A 19,431-nucleotide genomic window follows, 5' to 3' on the forward strand; every position below is an offset into this window, starting at 1 on the left:
TCTTGTAGTTTTCTTTGTATAGGTGTTTTGTGGCCTTTGTTAAGTTTATTCCTAAATACTTGATTCTTTTGGTTGCTTTTGTAAATGGAATTTTTTTTTATTTCTTCCTCTTATTGCACATTACTTGTGTATAAGAGCACTACAGATTTTTGAGTGTTGATCTTGTAGCCTGCCACTTTGCTGCATTCATTGATTAGCTCTAATAGCTTTGCTGTAGATTCTTCTGGATTTTCTACATATAGAATCATGTCATCTGCAAACAGTGAAAGTTTTACTTCTTCCTCTCCGGTTTGGATGCCTTTTATTTCTTTTTCTTGCCTAATTGCTCTAGCTAGAACTTCCAGCACAATGTTGAATAACAGTGGTGATAGTGGGCATCCCTGTCTTGTTCCTGATCTTAGAGGAAAAGCTTTCAGTCTCTCCCCATTGAGTGTGATGTTAGCTGTGGGTTTTTCATATATTGCCTTTATCCTATTGAGAAAATTCCCTTCTATTTCTATCCTTTGAAGTGTTTTCATCAAGAAAGGATATTGAATTTTGTCAAATGCCTTTTCTGCATTGATTGAGATGATCATGTGGTTCTTCTGCTTTGATTTATTGATGTGGTGTATTACATTATTTGATTTTCTTGTGTTGAACCAGCCTTGCATACCTGGAATAAACCCCACCTAGTCGTGGTGTATAATTCTTTTAATGTGCTGCTGGATTCAATTTGTGAATATTTTTTTGAGGATTTTTGCATCTATATTCATTAAAGAGATTGGTCTATAATTTTCTTTCTTTTGTAGTATATTTGTCTGATTTTGGTGTTAGGGTAATGTTGGCTTCATAGAATGAATTGGGTAGCTTTCCCTCTTCAATATTTTTGAAGAGTTGGGTAGGATTGTTATTAATTCTTTCTTGAATGCTTGGTGGAATTTGCATGTGAAGCTATCAGGTCCTGGGCTTTTCTTTTTTGGGAGCTTTTTGATGACTTGACTTGATCTTGTTACTTGTGATTAGTTTGTTGAGGTCGTCTATTTGTTCTTGAGTCAGTGTTGGTTGTTTATGCTTTTCTAGGAAGTTGTCCATTTCACGTAAGTTGTCTAGTTTTATTAGCATATAGTTGCTCATAGTATCTTCTCATTATCTCTTTTATTTCTGCAGGGTCAGTAGTTATGTTTCCTTTCCTGTTTCTGATTGCATTTACTTGCATCCACTCTCTCTCTCTCTCTTTTTTTTTTTTTTTTGTTAGTGTAGCTAGGGGTCCATCAATTTTGTTGATTTTCTCGAAGAAGCAGCTTCTGGTTTTGTTGATTCTTTCTATTGTTTTCCTGTTCTCAGTTTCATTTATTTCTGCTCTAATCTTTGTTATTTATTTCCTTCTGTTTGTTTTGGCGTTAGTTTGTTGTTCTTTCTCTAGTTCCTCCAGGTGGACAGTTAATTCCTCAGTTTTTGCTCTCTCTTCTAATATAGGTGTTTAGGGCAATAAATTTCCCTCTCAGCACCACCTTTGCTGCCTCCCATAAGTTTTGATATGTTGTGTTTTCATTGTCATTTGCCTCAAGGTCTTTACTCTTGTAATTTCTTCCTTTACCCACTGGTTTTCTAAGAGTTTGTTGTTTAGTCTCCATTTATTTGTGAATTTTATGACCTTCTGCCTTTTATTTATTTCCAACTTCATTCCATTATGGTCTGAGAAAGTGTTTTGTATAATATCAATATTTTTAAATTTGTTGAGACTTGCTTCGTGACCCAACATGTGTTCTATCCTAGAGAATGTTCCATGAGCACTTCAGAAAACCTGTATCCTGCTGTTGTGGGGTATAGTGTTCTATACATTTCTGTCAAGTCTAGTTCACTTATCATACAATTCAGCATCTCTGTTTCATTATTGATCCTCTGTCTAGATGTTCTGTCCATTGATGAGAGCGGTGTATTGAAGTCTCCAACTATTGTTGTAGAGTTATCTGCTTCTCCTTTCAGAGTTCTCAGTGTTTGCCTCATGAATTATGGGGCACTCCGGCTTGGTGCATAAATATTTATGATTGTTATGTTTTCTTGATGAATTGATGCTTTTATAAATATATTGTGTCCTTCTTTGTCTCTTTTAATTGTTTTACTTTTGGAGTCTAATTTGTCTGATATTAATATAGCTACTCCTGCTTTTTTCTGGTTGCTGCTTGCATGAAATATCTTTTTCCAACCTTTTACTTTCAGCCTATTTTTGTCCTTGTGTCTAAAGTGAGTTTCTTGTAGACAGCACATAGATGGGGACTGTTTTTTAATCCATTCTGTCAGTCTGTGTCTTTTTATTGGCAAGTTTAATCTATTAACATTTAGTATTATTACTGTAAGGGCAGTACTTTCTTCTACCATTTTGTCTTTTCGATTTTATATGTCATGTATTAGTTTTTCCTCCCTTTTTACCCTTCCTGATAATCTTCACTTCTACACTCTTCTCCAAACCTCTCTCTGCTGTCTTTTCCTATCAGCCTGTAGCACTCCCTTTAGTATTTCTTGTAGCACTGGTCTCTTATTCACAAACTCTCTCAGTGTCTGTTCATCTGAAAGTATTTTAATCTCTTCCTCATTTTTGAAGGACAGTTTGGCCAGATATAGAATTCTTGGTTGGCATTTCTTTTTCAGTACCTTAAATGTATCATACCACTGTCTTCTCGTCTCCATGGTTTCTGCGGAGAAATCTGTACACGGTCTTATCAAGCTTCCCTTTTATGTGATGGATTGCTTTACTCTTGCTGCTTTTAGAGTTCTCTCTTTGTCTTTGACATTGGATAATCTGTTCAGTAAAGTGTCTTGGAGTAGGTCTGTTGAGATCTATTCTGTTTGGGGTATGCTGTACTTGAATCTGTAATTTTCTGTCTTGTATAAAGAGTTGGGAAATTTTCAGTGATTATTTCTTGTATTATTCTTTCTGCTCCATTTCCCCTCTCTTCTCCCTCTGAGACACCCATAACATGTATATCTGTGCACATGTTGTCACTCAGCTCCCTAAGACCCTGCTCGTATTTTTCCATTCTTTTCACCATCTGTTCTTTTTTGTGTTTGAATTCAAATGTCTGGTCTTCCAATTCACTGATCCTTTCTTCTGCCTGTTCAAATCTACTGTTGTATCCCTCAATTGTCTTTTTCATCTCCTCCATTATGCCCTTCATTGCCATAAGTTCTGCCATTTGTTTTCTCAAGTTTATGACTTCTTTATGGTCATCCAGTGTCTTCCTTATATCCTTTATCTCTTTTGCTATATCTTCCCTCAGTTCATTGACTTGATTTCTGAGTTGATTTAGGAGATTTGTTTGAACATCTTTAGTTCTTCCTTCAGTTCATTGAATTGATTTAGCATTAGTTGCCTCAACTCCTGTATCTTGGTTGAACTATTAGTTTTTTCCTTTGGCTCGTCCATATTTTCATGTTTCCTAGTATGGCTCACTATCTTGAGCAGTCTAGACATCTGACTTTCTTGATTAGTGTATTCTGGAGCTCGTTTTCACTCTTTTACCTAGGGTTTTCTTGTTGGTTGACTTTGTTCTCTAACCTTTGGTGTTTAGTTCAGCTTATTCTAGGCCTTTAACTTAGGTTCTATTTAGTTGATTCTCCTCTTGTTTTCTGTTTCTTGCCCTGCCTCTATGTAGCCATTTTGTGTGAAGGTCTCCTCAGATAGGTCAACCCCGGTCAGGTTTTCCCCATCCAGAGAGGCCCAGGTCTCAGGAGTAAGATATGGAGTTTCCTTGGGAATGAGACCCTCCTGTGAGGGCTTTAGACTCTGCTTTTCCTATGCTGTCCAGCAGGTGGCACTTGCCAACCCACAGCTCCCCCACCAGTGTAAGGTGGTATGGAGCCTTTAGTTCTCCTGCTGACCCTGACCATGTCAAGGGTGTGGCTGACTGAAGCTGGTTTCTGAAATCCAGCCCCTTGGGTCTGAGTTCCCAGACGGAGGGCTGCTACTGGAGCTGGGCCACGCCCCCCTTTTCTTGGGAAGTTACAGTCTTTAGCCAGTTTTCTCTGCTGCTAGACTTATTGCTTTGTCTCTCAGAGCTATCTTAGCTCTGCCCTTTCCTGGGCCCAGATTGTAAATCTTTGAGGCTTTCTGTAATGGGCTTCTTAGATTCTTAGAATAGTTATTGTGCCGGTTTGAATGTATTGTGTCCCCCAAAACTCCATTATCTTTGATGTAATCTTGTGTGGGCAGAGGTATCAGTGTTGATTAGATTGTGGTTCTTTGAGTGCTTCCATGGAGATGTGCCCCACCCAACTGTGGGTGATGACTCTGATTGGATAATTTCCATGGAGGTGTTACCCCACCCATTCAGGGTGGGTCTAAATTGAATCACTGGAGCCATACAGATGAGCCAACAAACAGAGGGAACTCAGTGCAGCTGAGAGTAACATTTTGAAGAGGAGCTACAGCCAAGAGGGACACTTTGAAGAATGCACAGAAGCTGAGGGAGTAGCTGCAGATGAGAGACAGTTTGAAGACGGCCATTGAAGGTAGGCTCTTGCTCTGGAGAAGCTAAGAGAGGACAAATGCCCCAAGAGCAACTAAGAGTGACATTTTTGAGGAACTGAAGCCTAGAGAGGAATGTCCTGGGAGAAAGCCGTTTTGAAACCAGAACTTTGGAGTAGATGCCACCCACATGCCTTCCCAGCTAACAGGTTTTCCGGACACCATTGGCCATTCTCCAGTGAAGGTACCCAATTTCTGATGTGTTACCTTGGACAGTTTATGGCCTTAAGACTGTAACTGTGTAACCAAATAAACCCCCTTTTATAAAAGCCAATTCTTCTCTGGTGTTTTGCATTCCAGCAGCATTAGCAAACTAGAACAGTTATTTTAAAAAAAAGAGAGAGAAAGATAAAAAAAAAAAAAGAAGAAGAAAAAAGAAAAAGAAGGGCCCAGTATAGACTGTTGACAGTCCTTGCAGTTCTGATGGGCTATTGAGATGCAAAAAGACAAGGAGTTAAGGGGATTAAGGAAATATCAAGAAACCAGAAAAACTGGCTTTTCAGAGAAGGGCCCTGGCCCCCTGGGTTTGCATATGTGCCTGATTCTGTTTGAGCCCAGCCTTTCTCCCTGTTATGTTTACCGTCAACTCCAAAAGTCTCTGTTTTTCTTTCTTTCTTTCTTTCCTTTCTTTCCTTTCTTTTTTCTTTCTTTCTGCCGTTTTTGCTAGTCCTATATCTTTGCCACCGGATGATTGCTCCCAGATTCTCTGGTGTCTGGTCTCAGTTTATCTGTGATTGGAGTTTTTGTTCAGCAGTCTGAGTTTGTTAATCAGTGCTGCAACTGCAGTTCTCCCTCCTGGTTCCCAACACCAACGGCCCCTCCTCCCTCGGGATTGTACCTGGCAGGGAGGGGTGTGGGCCCCCTGGCTGCAAGAACTTACAGTTTTCACTGATCTCAGCTGCTCCACAGGTTCATGAGTGTTGAATGAAGTATGTCCAAACTCAAATTCCTCTGCAGTGAATGGTCCACGCAGTTCCTGGTTATCTACCAACTGTTCCAGAGGAATAACTCCACACACACCTCACTACTCTGGCATCTTGCCCCGCCCTCCACATGAGGGAGAACAAATGACTATCAGCCTTGCAAGATGTTAAAAATGGGTGTTATTGAGGGAAAAATAAAATCAATGCCAACTAGAGAGTATAGCTAACAGAAACATTGTATTGTGCTTCCTTTAATGTACCAAAGGCAATGTACCAAAGCTAAATGCCTATAAGAGGGGATATAAGGGAGGGGTATGGGACTCTTGGCATTGGTGATGTTGTCTGACTTTTATTGCTTTATTTTAATTCTATCTTTTATTCCTTTCTAGCTGTCATTTCTTTTCTTTCTTTTTTCTTTTTCTTTTGTCTCTCTACCTTCTTTGACTCTTCCTCTTTCTGTGTGGAAGAAATGGAAATGCCCTTATATAGATAGTGGTGATGGTGGTGAATGCATAAATATGTGATTATATAGGGAACCATCAATTGTTTACTTAGCATGAAATGAAGGTTGTGTACAAAACTGTCTTTACAATGTGGCCCTCTCTCTCTGGCTAAGCCAACTTGAAAGGTGAAATCACTGCCCTCCCCCCTACGTGGGATCAGACACACAGGGGAGTGAATCTCCCTGGCAACGTGGAATATGACTCCCGGGGAGGAATGTAGACCCGGCATCGTGGGACGGAGAACATCTTCTTGACCAAAAGGGGGATGTGAAAGGAAATGAAATAAGCTTCAGTAGCAGAGAGATTCCAAAAGGAGCCGAGAGGTCACTCTGGTGGGCACTCTTACGCACACTTTAGACAACCCTTTTTAGGTTCCAAAGAATTGGGGTAGCTGGTGGTGGATACCTGAAACTATCAAACTACAACCCAGAACCCATGAATCTCGAAGACAGTTGTATAAAAATGTAGCTTATGAGGGGTGACAATGGGATTGGGAAAGCCATAAGGACCACACTCCACTTTGTCTAGTTTATGGGTGGATGAGTAGAAAAATAGGGGAAGGAAACAAACAGACAAAGGTACCCAGTGTTCTTTTTTGCTTCAATTGCTCTTTTTCACTCTAATTATTATTCTTGTTATTTTTGTGTGTGTGCTAATGAAGGTGTCAGGGATTGATTTAGGTGATGAATGTACAACTATGTAATGGTACTGTGAACAATCGAAAGTACGATTTGTTTTGTATGACTGCGTGGTATGTGAATATATCTCAATAAAATGAAGATAAAAAAAAAACTGTCTTTACAAAAAAAGAACGGGTTGATGAAGAAACCTTGAGGCATTATATTGAATGAAATGGGTCAGACACAGGACAAATATTGTGTGGTCTCACTGATATGAACTAACTATAATATGTAAACTGATAGACATGAAATATAGGTTACCAGGATATAGAACGAGGCTAAAGAACGGGGAGCGGTTGCTTATTATGAGCAGAATGTATAACTAGGTTGAACTTAAGTGATTGGAAATGGACAGAAGTAATGGTAGCACGTTATTGTGAGAATAACTAACAATGCTGAATGGTGTGTGAATGTGGTGGAAAGGGGAAGTTTAGAGACATGTATGTCACCAGAAGGAAAGTTGAAGGTTAAAATATTGGGAATGTATAAAACAGTAAGTCTGTGATTAACTGTACAAACATTAGAAATTTTTCTCATGAACTAAAAGAAATGTGTGACACTATAACTAGAAGTTAATAATAGAGGGGTATGTAGGGAAAAAATATACCTATTGCAAACTATGTCCTACAGTTAATAGTATTTTAACATTATTTCATCAACAGCAACAAATGTACTATACCAATACTATGGGTCAGTAATGGAGGGGAGTGGTTAGGGGTATGGGAGGATTTGAGTTTTCTCTTTTACTTTTGTTTCTTTTCTGGAGTAATGAAAATGCTCTGAAAATTAAAAAAAAATAATTGTGATAAATGCACAACTATATAATGGTACTGTGAACAATTGTACACTCTTGATGATTGTCTAGTATGTGAACAATCTCAGCAAAATTGAATTTTAAAAAAATGAGGGACCAATGAGAAACTTTGAGAGTTAAAGTTGAGAACAGAGGTTATCCGGAAATAGAAAGAAGGTTGAAACTGGGCATTTGATGCTGAAGGAATACAAAATGTTCAACAGGATTGATTGTATAGATCCAGAAATAGATAGCACAATACTGTGTGATGGTAACACAATATTGTAGGTACTCTGAAGAAAGATGAGCGTGAGTACAGTTGAAAGAGGAAGGCTAGGGGCATGTATGACACCAGAGGGAAAGATAGAAGATAAAGACTGGGACTGTATAACTTAGCGAAACCTAGAGTGGTCACTGATGGTGATTAAGTTACAAATACAAGAATGTTTTCACATGAGGGAGAACAAATGAATTTCAACATTGCAAGGTGTTGAAAATTGGATGGTGTTCCGGTTTGCTAATGCTACCAGAATGCAAAACACCAGAAGTGGACTGGCTTTTATAAAGGGTGTTTATTTGTTTACACAGTTACAGTCTTAAGGCCATAAAGTGTCCATCACCAAAGGGTACCTTCACTGGAGAAAGGCCATTGGCATCCGGAAAACCTCTGTTAGCTGGGAAGGCATGTGGCTGGTATCTGCTTGCTCCCAGGTTATGTTTCAAAAGGGTGTTTTCCAAAATATCTGCATCAGCTTCCAACGGCCATCTTCAAAATGTCTGTCTCAGCTACCGCTGTGAGGTCCTTTTTCAGCTCCTGTATGTTCTTCAAAGTGTCCCTCTTGGCTGTAGCAAGCTCACTCCTTTTGTCTGAGATTATATAGTGCTCTAGTAAACCAATCAAGGCCCACGCTGAATGGACGGGGCCATGCCTCCATGGAAATTATTTAATCAGAGTTAACACCTACAGTTGGGTGGGTCACATCTCCATGGACACAATCTAATCGAAAGTTTCCAACTTAATACTAATATGTCTGCCCCACAAGAATGCATTAAAGAATATGGCTTTTTCTGGGGGACATAATATAAACAAACTGGTACAGATGGTATAGGGGAAAAATACAATCAGTGCACACTAGAGTCTATAGTTAACAGTAACATTGTGATATTTTTCCATTAATCGTAACAAAAGCAATATACCAAAGCTAAATGTATATAAGAGGGGGATATAAAGGGAGTGGTATGGGATTCTTGGTTGTGGTGATGTTGTCTGACCTTTTCATTGTCTTTTATTTTATTTTTATTCTTCTGTCTTTTTATTGTTTTTATTCTTCATTTTTTTTCCCTCATCCTCTTTGCCAAAGAAATGGAAATGTCCTCATATAGATTGTGGTGTGAATGCATAACTATGTGATTATACCGGGAATCACTGATTGCTTATTTAGGATGGATTATATGGTGTGTGAATAAAACTGTTTAAAAAATAAACTGAGGGATACAAGTGCTGGAGAAAATATGGAGAGTGGGATGTACCTGTTCACTGTTACTGGAGAAGTAGAATGGTACAGCCCATCTGGAGAGCAGTGTCACAAAGCTAACTATGGGGTTGCCATATGGTCCTGCAACCCTGTTATTGGGTGTATACTTGGAAGAACTGAGAGCTGAGACATGAGTGGACATTTGCACACTGGTGTTTATGGTGGCAGTATTCACAATTTTCAATGGATGGAAATGGCCTAAGGGTACGTCAACTGATAAACAGAATGGTAAACTGGTGTATACATACAGTGGAATATTGTGTGGTGGCAAGAAAGAATGAAGTTGTGAGGTATACAGCTAGGTGAATGGATCTTGAGGACAGTATGTTGAGTGAAATAAGCCAGAAACAAAAACACAAACATAATAATGCCTCACTAATTTGGACTAACTATAATGTGCAAGCTCTGAGAATTGACTGTGAGAGCACAGGTTATCAGGGGAAGGATTATGACAAAGGTTCCTAGATTGTAAGCTCTTATGGCAGTCACATCTGTTTGTGAATTGTAATGGTTATTTCTAAATTCTGAGATGCTGAGCTGTTTGTGTATAACCTGGTCAGTCCCTGGAACTTCTGGTATCTGTTTGACACCTGAGACTCAGAGCCAGGGTTTGGCAGCTATGAATGTCAGCATTGCCCCTTGCAGCAACTGTTAAAGAAGCTGAAAAAGAGATCAGACTTCAATTAGAGATATGAACAAAATGGACTTGGTTAGGACTATGATAAATCAGTCTAAAGGGTAAAGAATGATGTTGACTATGTTTTAAAACTTCAACTTCTGTGTGAGACCAAAGGAAGAGATGTTTATTTGGTACAAAATCTATATTTTTTGTAGCACATGGTATAATTTAACTTGTATGGTCAGTTTATTCGAAAACCATAATTACATGGAACCATGAATAGGGAGTGAGGTCTGGTTGGTTTGTACAGGTTAGTGTGAAGCCCTGATACATCCCAGAGTAATTTGAGGAAGAGAATAACAAGTATTAGCAAAGCCTCTTGGGGGACTGGGAGAATATGTGGAAATATTAAAATTCCCCACCTGAGGAATTCCTGATACTCTCACAAGCATTGGGGACTACCCAACTTAGTAGGCCGAGCCCTCAATCTTGGCGCTTACCCTTATGAAACTTACTCCTGTAAAGGAGAAGCTAAGCCTATTTATAATTATGCCTAAGAGTCACCACCAGAGAACCTCTTTTGTTGCTCACATGTGGCCTCTCTCTCTAAGCCAGCTTGGCAGGTGGACTTACTGCCTTCTCCCCAACATGGGACATGATTCCAAGGGTGTAAATCTCCCTGGCAATGTGGGAAATGACTCCCAGGGATGAGCCTGGACCCAGCATCGTAGGATTGAGAAAGCCTTCTGGACCAAAAAGGGGGAGAGAAATGAAACAAAATAAAGTTTCCATGGCTGAAAGTTTTCAAAAGGAGTCAAGGTGTCATTCTGGAGGTTATTCTTATGCATTATATAGATACCCCTTTTAATTTTTAGCGTGTTAGAATAGCTAGAAGGAAATACCTGAAACTGTTGAACTGCAATCCAGTATCCTTGATTCTTGAAGATGATCATATAACTATATAGCTTATACAGTGTGACTATGTGATTGTGAAAACCTTGTGGCTCATGCTCCCTTTATCCAGTGTATGGACAGTTGAGTAGAAAAATGGAAACTAATGGGGGTGGGGGGGCAGGAGTATGGGATGTTTGGGTGTTCATTTTTATTTTTACTTTAAATCTTATTTTTATTTATTTATTTTTGGAGTAATGAAATGTTCAAAAATTGTGGCGATGAATGTACAATTATATGATGATGCTGTGAACATTTGATTGTTTACTTTGGATGATTGTATGGTATGTGAATATATCGCAATAAAATTGTGTTTAAAAAATGAGGGAGGGATTAAGACATTCCCAGATAAACAAAAGCTGGGGGAATTTGTCACCACTAGATTGCCCTATAAGAGACACTGAAGAGAATTCTGCAGGTTGAAAGGAGCATACACTAGGTAATAGATTGAAGCTACATGAAGAAATAAATATCTCCATTGAAAGTAATGACATGGGTAAATATAAATGACAGTAGTATTGTGCAATTGGTTTGTAATTCCACTTTTTACTTTATTTCAAACTTAAACTATCTAAAAGGCAAATGCATAAAATGTAATGATAAATCACTGGTTTTAGATTCATAATGTATAAATATGTAATTTGTGACAAGAACAACATGAAGTTGGGGGATGGAAGGGTACAAGAACATAGTTTATTTGTGCTCTTAAAGTTGTTAATTTGGTATTAAAGCAAACGAAATTAGTGTAGATTTAGGATGTTAGATTTAATCTGCATGGTAACCACAAAGAAAATGTCCAAGAATACTCAACTCCTAGAGACAGAAAATGGACTATAGGTTACCAGGTCTAGGAGGCTGGGGCGATGGGGAGTTAATGCAAAATGACTGTACGGTTTCTGTTTGGGGAGAAAGGAGAGGCCTAGTAATGGAAGGTGGGGAGGGTACTACAGCATTGTGAAAAAAATCCCACTGAATGGTATGATTGGGAGGGTTGGGATGGAAAATGTATGTTGCATCTATGTTTCCACAATTAAAAAAAAGAGAAAGAAAGGGAAGCTAAAGAGAGGTCAATTAAATGTAATTCTTGATACTGGATGGGATCACAAAATGGAGGAGAAAAGTTTCAAAAGGGCATTATTGGGACAAAAAAAAATTGGAATACAGAATGTAAGCTTTACATCAATGTTAAATTTCTTGCACTTAAAGGTGATTACATACATGACTGTCCTTGTTCATAGGGAATATACTTGGACGTATTATGTGTCCAAGGAGTATGATGTGTCCACCTGTTCTCAAATGTTCAGAAGATAGACCGATGTATAGATATGTAGACGGATGGATAGATAGATGAGGAAATTTTGGAGTTCTTCCATATGGAATTTGTATTGTTTTTACAATTGTCCTTTAAGTTTATTCAAAATAAAAAGTTGAAAGAAAAGAAAAAAATTCTGAGTTCCATGAATAGCTTTCTACCTTATATTAATAAAAACTCATTTGTATAGTGTTGTATTATTTTCAAAGTGTTCTTGATCTTCATGAGACCAGGGGATAGACAGACCTTACCTCTATTTTACAGAGAAAAAAAAGGCCCAGAATGACTTGCTTAGCCTTACTGTACATGGTTGGTAGCTTGGTTCTCCTGATTCCATCACTCTTTGCTTAATATCCTGAATATGGCCAGAAATTTTTCACATTTGTTAATCTGTAGACAGTTTCTGACCTGTTTGTAATTTCACCAGCCAACAAAGTACGGGAGAACAAGTCAGTAATAGAATTTGCTGTTTTATGAGTAAGAACTATAGTCTCTTATCTTACAACCCTTACTGTTTAAAAAAAAAAAAAGTGTATGAGAGATAGTATGAGGGGGTGTGTGTGGGGGGTGTATGCATACAAACAGGATACTTTTTGAGTATACATCTTCAGCTTCTGACTATAACATCTGGATTTGTGAAAGGACTGGTTTTATGAAGACTGCCAATTGCTGGAGGGTTCAGCTGTCTGTGGCCTGTATTTGAAAGCATCAGATTGCATTACCATCAGCCCAGTTATTGTGCTTGGCCTCGTGACCCCAGGCCATATTTTCCTTACCTTGTTTGCTCAGTTTACTTTCTGTTTCTCTTTTCACCTCCTCCTTTCTGTCTTTGATTTCCCTATATTTATCCTCCTTTCTCTGTTCTTTCCCTCATCCTTTTCCTCTCCCTGTCCCCTTCTGCTCCCCACTTTTTTCCTGCCTCTCTCCCCTATTTCTCACATCTCCCTCTCTCCAATCCTTTCCCTCCCTCTCCTTTTCTCCCCTCTCTTTTCATTCCTACCTGTCTAGGGGTAAAATGGTTGCCAATAAGCATTTCGTATGTGAGTACATGTTCTATTAATAACAATAATTAATCGTTTTAATATAAATAATATAAATGGAGATTTCTAATTTGAAAGAGCTACATTCCTGAAAGCTGTTAAAGAGCAGGACGCTTTACATTTCTTTGTAAAGGCGACTGTCTTGTTTATGTTATCCCTATTGGTAGTACCAGCGGTGGTAGTAATAATAAGAACAGTAAGTAGTCGTCTTATTATGGCTAACATTTATGAGTATTTACCACATGCTAGATATTATTCTAGGTAAGTGTTTCTCAAGAGTGTGGTATGTGGACTCTTGGGGAGGCCCAAGACTCTTTAAGGAGTCTGTGAGGTCAAAACTGTTGTTATAATAATACTATGATGTCATTTGCTATTCACACTGTTGCTACAAAAGCAAAATGGGTAAAACTACTGGCTCCTTAGCCCAAATCAAGGTTACTAGTCACTGCATTCTTCACTGTTAGCACACACAGTAATTAAAAAAAACAGTTTTATTTCGAATATCCTTGATGAAGCAGTAAGAATTATTCATTTCATTAAATCTCAATCCTTGAGTGCATGCCCTTTTCAAGTTGTGTGACAAAATGGGGAGTGTGAATAAAGCACTTCCTCACGCTAAGTATGTTTGAGTTGCCCATGGATCTGGTCACTTGTTCATAGACCACCATTTTTATTTAAAAGAACGACTGGAGGGTAAACTATGGTTCGTCAGTCTTGGGGATTTGGTAGAAATTTTCTCGAGTGGGTGAAGTCAGCCTGAAATTTTAGAGAAAACACCTACCTGTTGGAGAGACTGTCCAGTGGATAGACCATATAGTGCTTCTTCGGGACAGGAGCTCTCAGGGACCTCCTCAGTGCTAAACAGTGTAAACCTTTTTAACGCCTGCTTATAAATGCCATCTATAATTAAAGCAAAGAGTGCTTGGAACACTGATGAATGTTAGAATAGCAGAGCTAAAAACCATTTCCCAAGGTTTACCCACTACAGAACCACTTATTTTACAGATTGGAAAAATAAAGCCTAGAGATTAAGAGCCATGTCCAAGGGAACACTACAAATGAATGATTTAGGGGCTATTCTTATATTTTCTGATGCTTTAATTTTCCTAGTAGGGTTTTATTGATTTTTTTATTTATCATATCTTTATTGTGGAATGTAACATATATACATAAAAGTGATAACTTTCCAAGTGTAATTTAACAAGTAGTTAGAGAGCATATTTCAAAGAATATTACAGGTTACAGTTCCACAGTTTCAGCTATTTCCTTGTTATGAAATATAACATACATACAAACAGGTAAGATCTTTCAAAGTGTGATTTAACCAGTAGATATATAGAAAATTTCCAAAGTTATTATGAGTTATAGTACCATAGTTTCAGTCCAAGTAGACTTTTTCATCTGATCCTCACATAACCCTGTGAGTATATAAAGCAGCTTAAAAATAAGGAAATTGAAACCAAAGAAGATAGTTCTCTAAATGTTCTTATATTTTCCTGCCCTTTCAGCTATTATCTGAGGGCCTGAAATAAGGCAGTGCAAATGCAGAGGAGATAGAATCTATAAAACTGGGCCATCAACTAGATGTAAAAAAAAAAACAAAACAAACAAAAACTAGAGATGGAGGAAACAGGGAATTTTCTGAAGTTTCTTACTTGGGTCCCTGGGAGGGTACCATTAACAGAGAAAATAAAAATAGAGAAGGTGTAGATTCGGTCTCAGTCAACAAATGTATGCTGAAGGCCTTTTTATTGGCACTGTTGTAACCTGCTTTGGAGGATTCTTAGGGTGCACAGACTCTGCCTTTACATACGTGGAAGATACACCATGTGTGCCAGTAACTATAATTCAAGGTAGAAAGTGATTAAGTGCCTTAAGAAAGGCTTAGTTCAAGTCCTGTAGCCCTTCAGAGGTAGGAAGGAATGACTTCTGGCTTTGGGGATTTATGGAAGAGGAAGCATTGAAAGAAGTCTTGCGGGATGTTAGAATTTGGATGAGCAGAGATGGAAGAATTCATTTAAAGAAAAATAGTGAGAGCACGGTGTGGAAGGAGGTGTGTCAGGCATAGAGGTTGGTAAGAATAGAGCATTTGTGTGGGTGAATAAGGAGAAATTATTATCAGAAGTAAGTATTCCAATAAATCGTTGGAAATGTTGGCTGCAGTCCAAAAAACCTGAATACCCTAAGCCATAATACTGCATACATGACCAGTTTTCCATTTGTATTTAGTTCACTTGTTAAAATGACACTTTACCAAACGTCTTTTTTAAGTACAACTTAGTTCTTTCTTTACATATGTAATTTCTTCATTTTTCATTGATTAGTGTAAAGATTTCAAGTTCAGATAAAATAATCTTCTCAGATGTTAGTTTATAGTTTTAGAGTGTGGTTTGGCAAATATTTTATTACGGTCTTATTTTTTAAATCTTCAATGGCTTACTTAAAGTAAACTTGGAATCTTTATATAACTTACTCTTAGAAATTCCATCAATACTTTAAATTGCATTTTTATCTCAACTTCATCCCTGTGTCTATCCTCAGATAGCTTAGCTTTGTTTTCCTGGTCTATCTTCTCTTTATTATTATTTACCGCTTAGTCTGACTTGGACATTTGTTACTTTTTTTCCCCTAGATAAATCAGATAAGTATGATCTACGTGATATTGAAAGACTTCAACAAGATGATAACTGGGTTGAAAGTTACTTAACTTGGAGACATAATGTTGTGGATGAAACACTGAAGATGCTTGATGAGAGCTTTCAATGGAGGAAAGAAATTTCTGTCAATGGTAAGCTATCCAATTTAACTGTGACAATATAATATCTCCTGCATAATGTTATCAGTTTTATATTTATCTAATGGTTTATTTGCAAATATTTTTGGCAGTCATGACAAATACCAGAATAGAATTTTTTTTATGAAGACCAAATAATTACATAGGAGCTTCATATGATTAACTCTTTTTTTTTTTAGTGTCTTTTGTTTTTTTTTATATTCATTTTATTGAGATATATTCACATACCACGCAGTCATAAAAAACAAATCGTACATTCGATTGTTCACAGTACCATTAAATAGTTGTACATTATCACCAAAATCAATCCCTGACACCTTCATTAGCACACACACAAAAATAACAAGAATAATAATTAAAGTGAAAAAGAGCAATTAAAGTAAAAAAGAACACTGGGTGCCTTTGTCTGTTTGTTTGTTTGTTTGTTTCCTTACCCTATTTTTCTACTCATCCATCCATAGACTAGACAAAGGGGAGTGTGGTCCTTATGGCTTTCCCAATCCCATTGTCACCCCTCATAAGCTACGTTTTTATACAATTGTCTTCAAGATTCGTGGGTTCTGGGTTGTAGTTTGATAGTTTCAGGTATCTACCACCAGCTACCCTCATTCATTAGAACCTAAAAATGGTTGTCTATATTGTGCGTAAGAGTGCCCACCAGAGTAACCTCTCGGCTCCTTTTGGAATCTCTCTGCCACTGAAGTTTATTTCATTTCCATTCACATCCCCCTTTTGGTCAAGAAGATGTTCTCCATCCCACAGTGCCAGGTCTACATTCCTCCCCGGGAGCCATATTCCACGTTGCCAGGGAGATTCACTCCCCTGGGTGTCTGATCCCACGTAGTGGGGAGGGCAGTGATTTCACCTTTCAAGTTGGTTTAGCTAGAGAGAGAGGGCCACATCTGAGCAACAAAGAGGCATTCGGGAGGAGGCTCTTAGGCACAATTATAGGGAGGCCTAGCCTCTCCTTTGCAGCAACCGTCTTCCCAAGGGCAAACGTATGATTAACTCTTGTAAGTGGGATCATTCAAGAGGAAATCATGTCACCAAGGAGCAGAATCACATGCAGATTCTCCACTCAGCAGGGTCTGACTTGTATATAGTTCAGTACCATGTAACAATAGCAAGACAGTATCTTCACTACTGAGCCTAGAGATAAGGCGATACTATTTTCCTGTTTTTCTCAGTTGTTGCCTTATGTCTCTCTCTATGCCCAGAGTGCTTTGTGCAAATAGGCACTACACATAGAATTGCCAAATGTATGGGGATTCCAGAAAAGCAAGCTTATCCCCAAGGATTCCTTAACTTCTTTTCAAGGCCCACTACCAGACTGACATTTCTCTCAAAAAACAGGCATTTTAAATCTTAGAGGGTGTTTTATGATAGTCTTCAACTATATGAAGAACACTTCACAGAAGAGGTTACCTTTTATCTCTCTTTCCTAAAACTTTAACAAGAAGCAGCTGACTTAACTGCTGATCTAGATTAGATGTAAGGAAGGATTTCCTGTCCTTAAGGATTCTAAACTCTGGAATGACTGAGTCTGAAGACTTAATACCAAAGAGTCAACAAATCTAAAGCAGATACTTTCCCCAGTCTTCATCCTGGAGAAGGAGTCCATAAGAAGGGAGTAGTATTTAAGAAATAATTTGATTGAAAATGTCAAAACCGTAGGTAATTTCAACAGTGAAGCATTTGTTGATCAAGCGAAGAAATATAAATCTGACATTGCTAAGATATGTAAGTAACTAATAAACCTTTAAAACCACCAGTACTTATTTCTTACATGTAATTGCTAATTTCTGTTGACAAACAGCTGAGGTATGATCAAAGGAGGGTGGGGTGGGAAGAGACAAAGAAATCTTTCAAAGTTCTTGGGGAGCTATTGGTGAATGAAACAAAAGCTTTGGCATTTGCTGGCTTGAATATTGGTCCTTGACCTCATCAGAGACTGGGCAGGCCCTTTTTTGTTCCTCTTCCTAAAGGATCTACCATTTTTCTTGAAGTATTTTCCACTTGTTCCAAAGTTATAAAATGTATTAGATTCTACTGGATAGCACGCTTTAAAGAGAAATATTATTTTGCTAGAGTTTTTTTTTTCCCCATTAATTCTGAGGCTGCAATGTGGGTATTTACTGGCATGTTTTCTTGAAATTGTCCAACAGTGATAATATTTGTCTGTAAGTAGTTGCATGAAATACAACCAAAATCCGATTACTGAAATATGTCCACATAAATAATGGCCACATTATTTTTGTGTTTCTCTTACCTGTGTCTTTACAGAATTTGTTTAAATGGTAAGAAAGACCTTTTTTTTTAATCAGCAGAGCCTTTCTCTTTTATTTATATCAGAACTACTATATAACATTATCTTTACATCGAGAGTTGTCTTTTTAGGCCCCTAAATTACAATTACTGATCAAAGTTTATCATTTTTTTAGACCTGAATGAATCCTCCATTCCCAAATGGTTGTTGGAAATAGGTGGTATTTATCTCCACGGTTATGACAAAGAAGGGAACAAATTATGTAAGTATATATAATTTATGTACTGGCTGTTCAGGAATTTGAGATGTAGTTATCTATTTGAACTGAATTAATAGTTAGCAGAACTTTCTTTCACCAAAACACGTCAAGTTTCCTACAATTGGGGATTGTGAGGGCCATCTTTACGAAGTGTCAGATACTTAATAGTTGTACTTACTGTTTACATTATAATAAAATAGGCAGTAAAAGCAAATGCTACATCCTATAACAGAGTCATTGTCTTTCTAACTTGACTGTGATATTAAAATTAAGCCCAGTGGAGAGGCGGGGCAAGATGGCGGACTGGTGAGCTGTATGTTTTAGTTACTCCTCCAGGAAAGTAGGTAGAAAGCCAGGAACTGCGTGGACTGGACACCACAGAGCAATCTGACTTTGGGCATACTTCATACAACACTCATGAAAACGTGGAACTTCTGAGATCAGCGAAATCTGTAAGTTTTTGCGGCCAGGGGACCCGCGCCCCTCCCTGCCAGGCTCAGTCCCGTGGGAGGAGGGGCTGTCAGCTCCGGGAAGGAGAAGGGAGAACTGCAGTGGCAGCCCTTATCGGAAACTCATTCTACTGATCCAAACTCCAACCATAGATAGACTGAGACCAGACACCAGAGAATCTGACAGCAGCCAGCCCAGCAGAGAGGAGACAGGCATAGAAAAAAACAACACGAAAAACTCCAAAATAAAAGCGGAGGATTTTTGGAGTTCTGGTGAACATAGAAAGGGGAAGGGCAGAGTTCAGGCCCTGAGGCACATATGCAAATCCCGAAGAAAAGCTGATCTCTCTGCCCTGTGGACCTTTCCTTAATGGCCCTGGTTGCTTTGTCTCTTAGCATTTCAATAACCCATTAGATCTCTGAGGAGGGCCCTTTTTTTTTTTTTTTTTTAATCCTTTTTTCTTTTTCTAAAACAATTACTCTAAAAAGCCCAATACAGAAAGCTTCAAAGACTTGCAATTTGGGCAGGTCAAGACAAGAGCAGAACTAAGAGAGCTCTGAGACAAAAGGCAATAATCCAGTGGCTGAGAAAATTCACTAAACACCACAACTTCCCAAGAAAAGGGGGGTGTCTGCTCACAGCCACCATCCTGGTGGACAGGAAACACTCCTGCCCATCGCCAGCCACATAGCCCAGAGCTGCCCCAGACAACCCAGTGTGACGGAAGTGCTTCAAATAACAGGCACACACCACAAAACTGGGCGTGGACATTAGCCTTCCCTGCAACCTCAGCTGATTGTCC

General features: G+C 38.4%; 1 protein-coding gene across 2 annotated transcripts in view; it reads left to right on the forward strand.

Moving 5' to 3' along the window:
• Positions 1–19,431, forward strand: part of MOSPD2 (motile sperm domain containing 2) — a 95,091-nt gene that overhangs the window by 32,468 nt on the left and 43,192 nt on the right. For both annotated transcript variants that reach the window (XM_037821383.1, XM_037821382.1), the window contains 2 exons: positions 15,493–15,648; positions 18,096–18,182. In XM_037821383.1, coding sequence (XP_037677311.1) covers positions 15,493–15,648; positions 18,096–18,182 — 243 coding nt within the window. The remainder of the gene's footprint in view (positions 1–15,492; positions 15,649–18,095; positions 18,183–19,431) is intronic.

Source organism: Choloepus didactylus, chromosome X, assembly GCF_015220235.1.
Source record: "Choloepus didactylus isolate mChoDid1 chromosome X, mChoDid1.pri, whole genome shotgun sequence".
In the NCBI taxonomy this organism is placed as follows: Eukaryota; Metazoa; Chordata; class Mammalia; order Pilosa; family Megalonychidae; genus Choloepus; species Choloepus didactylus.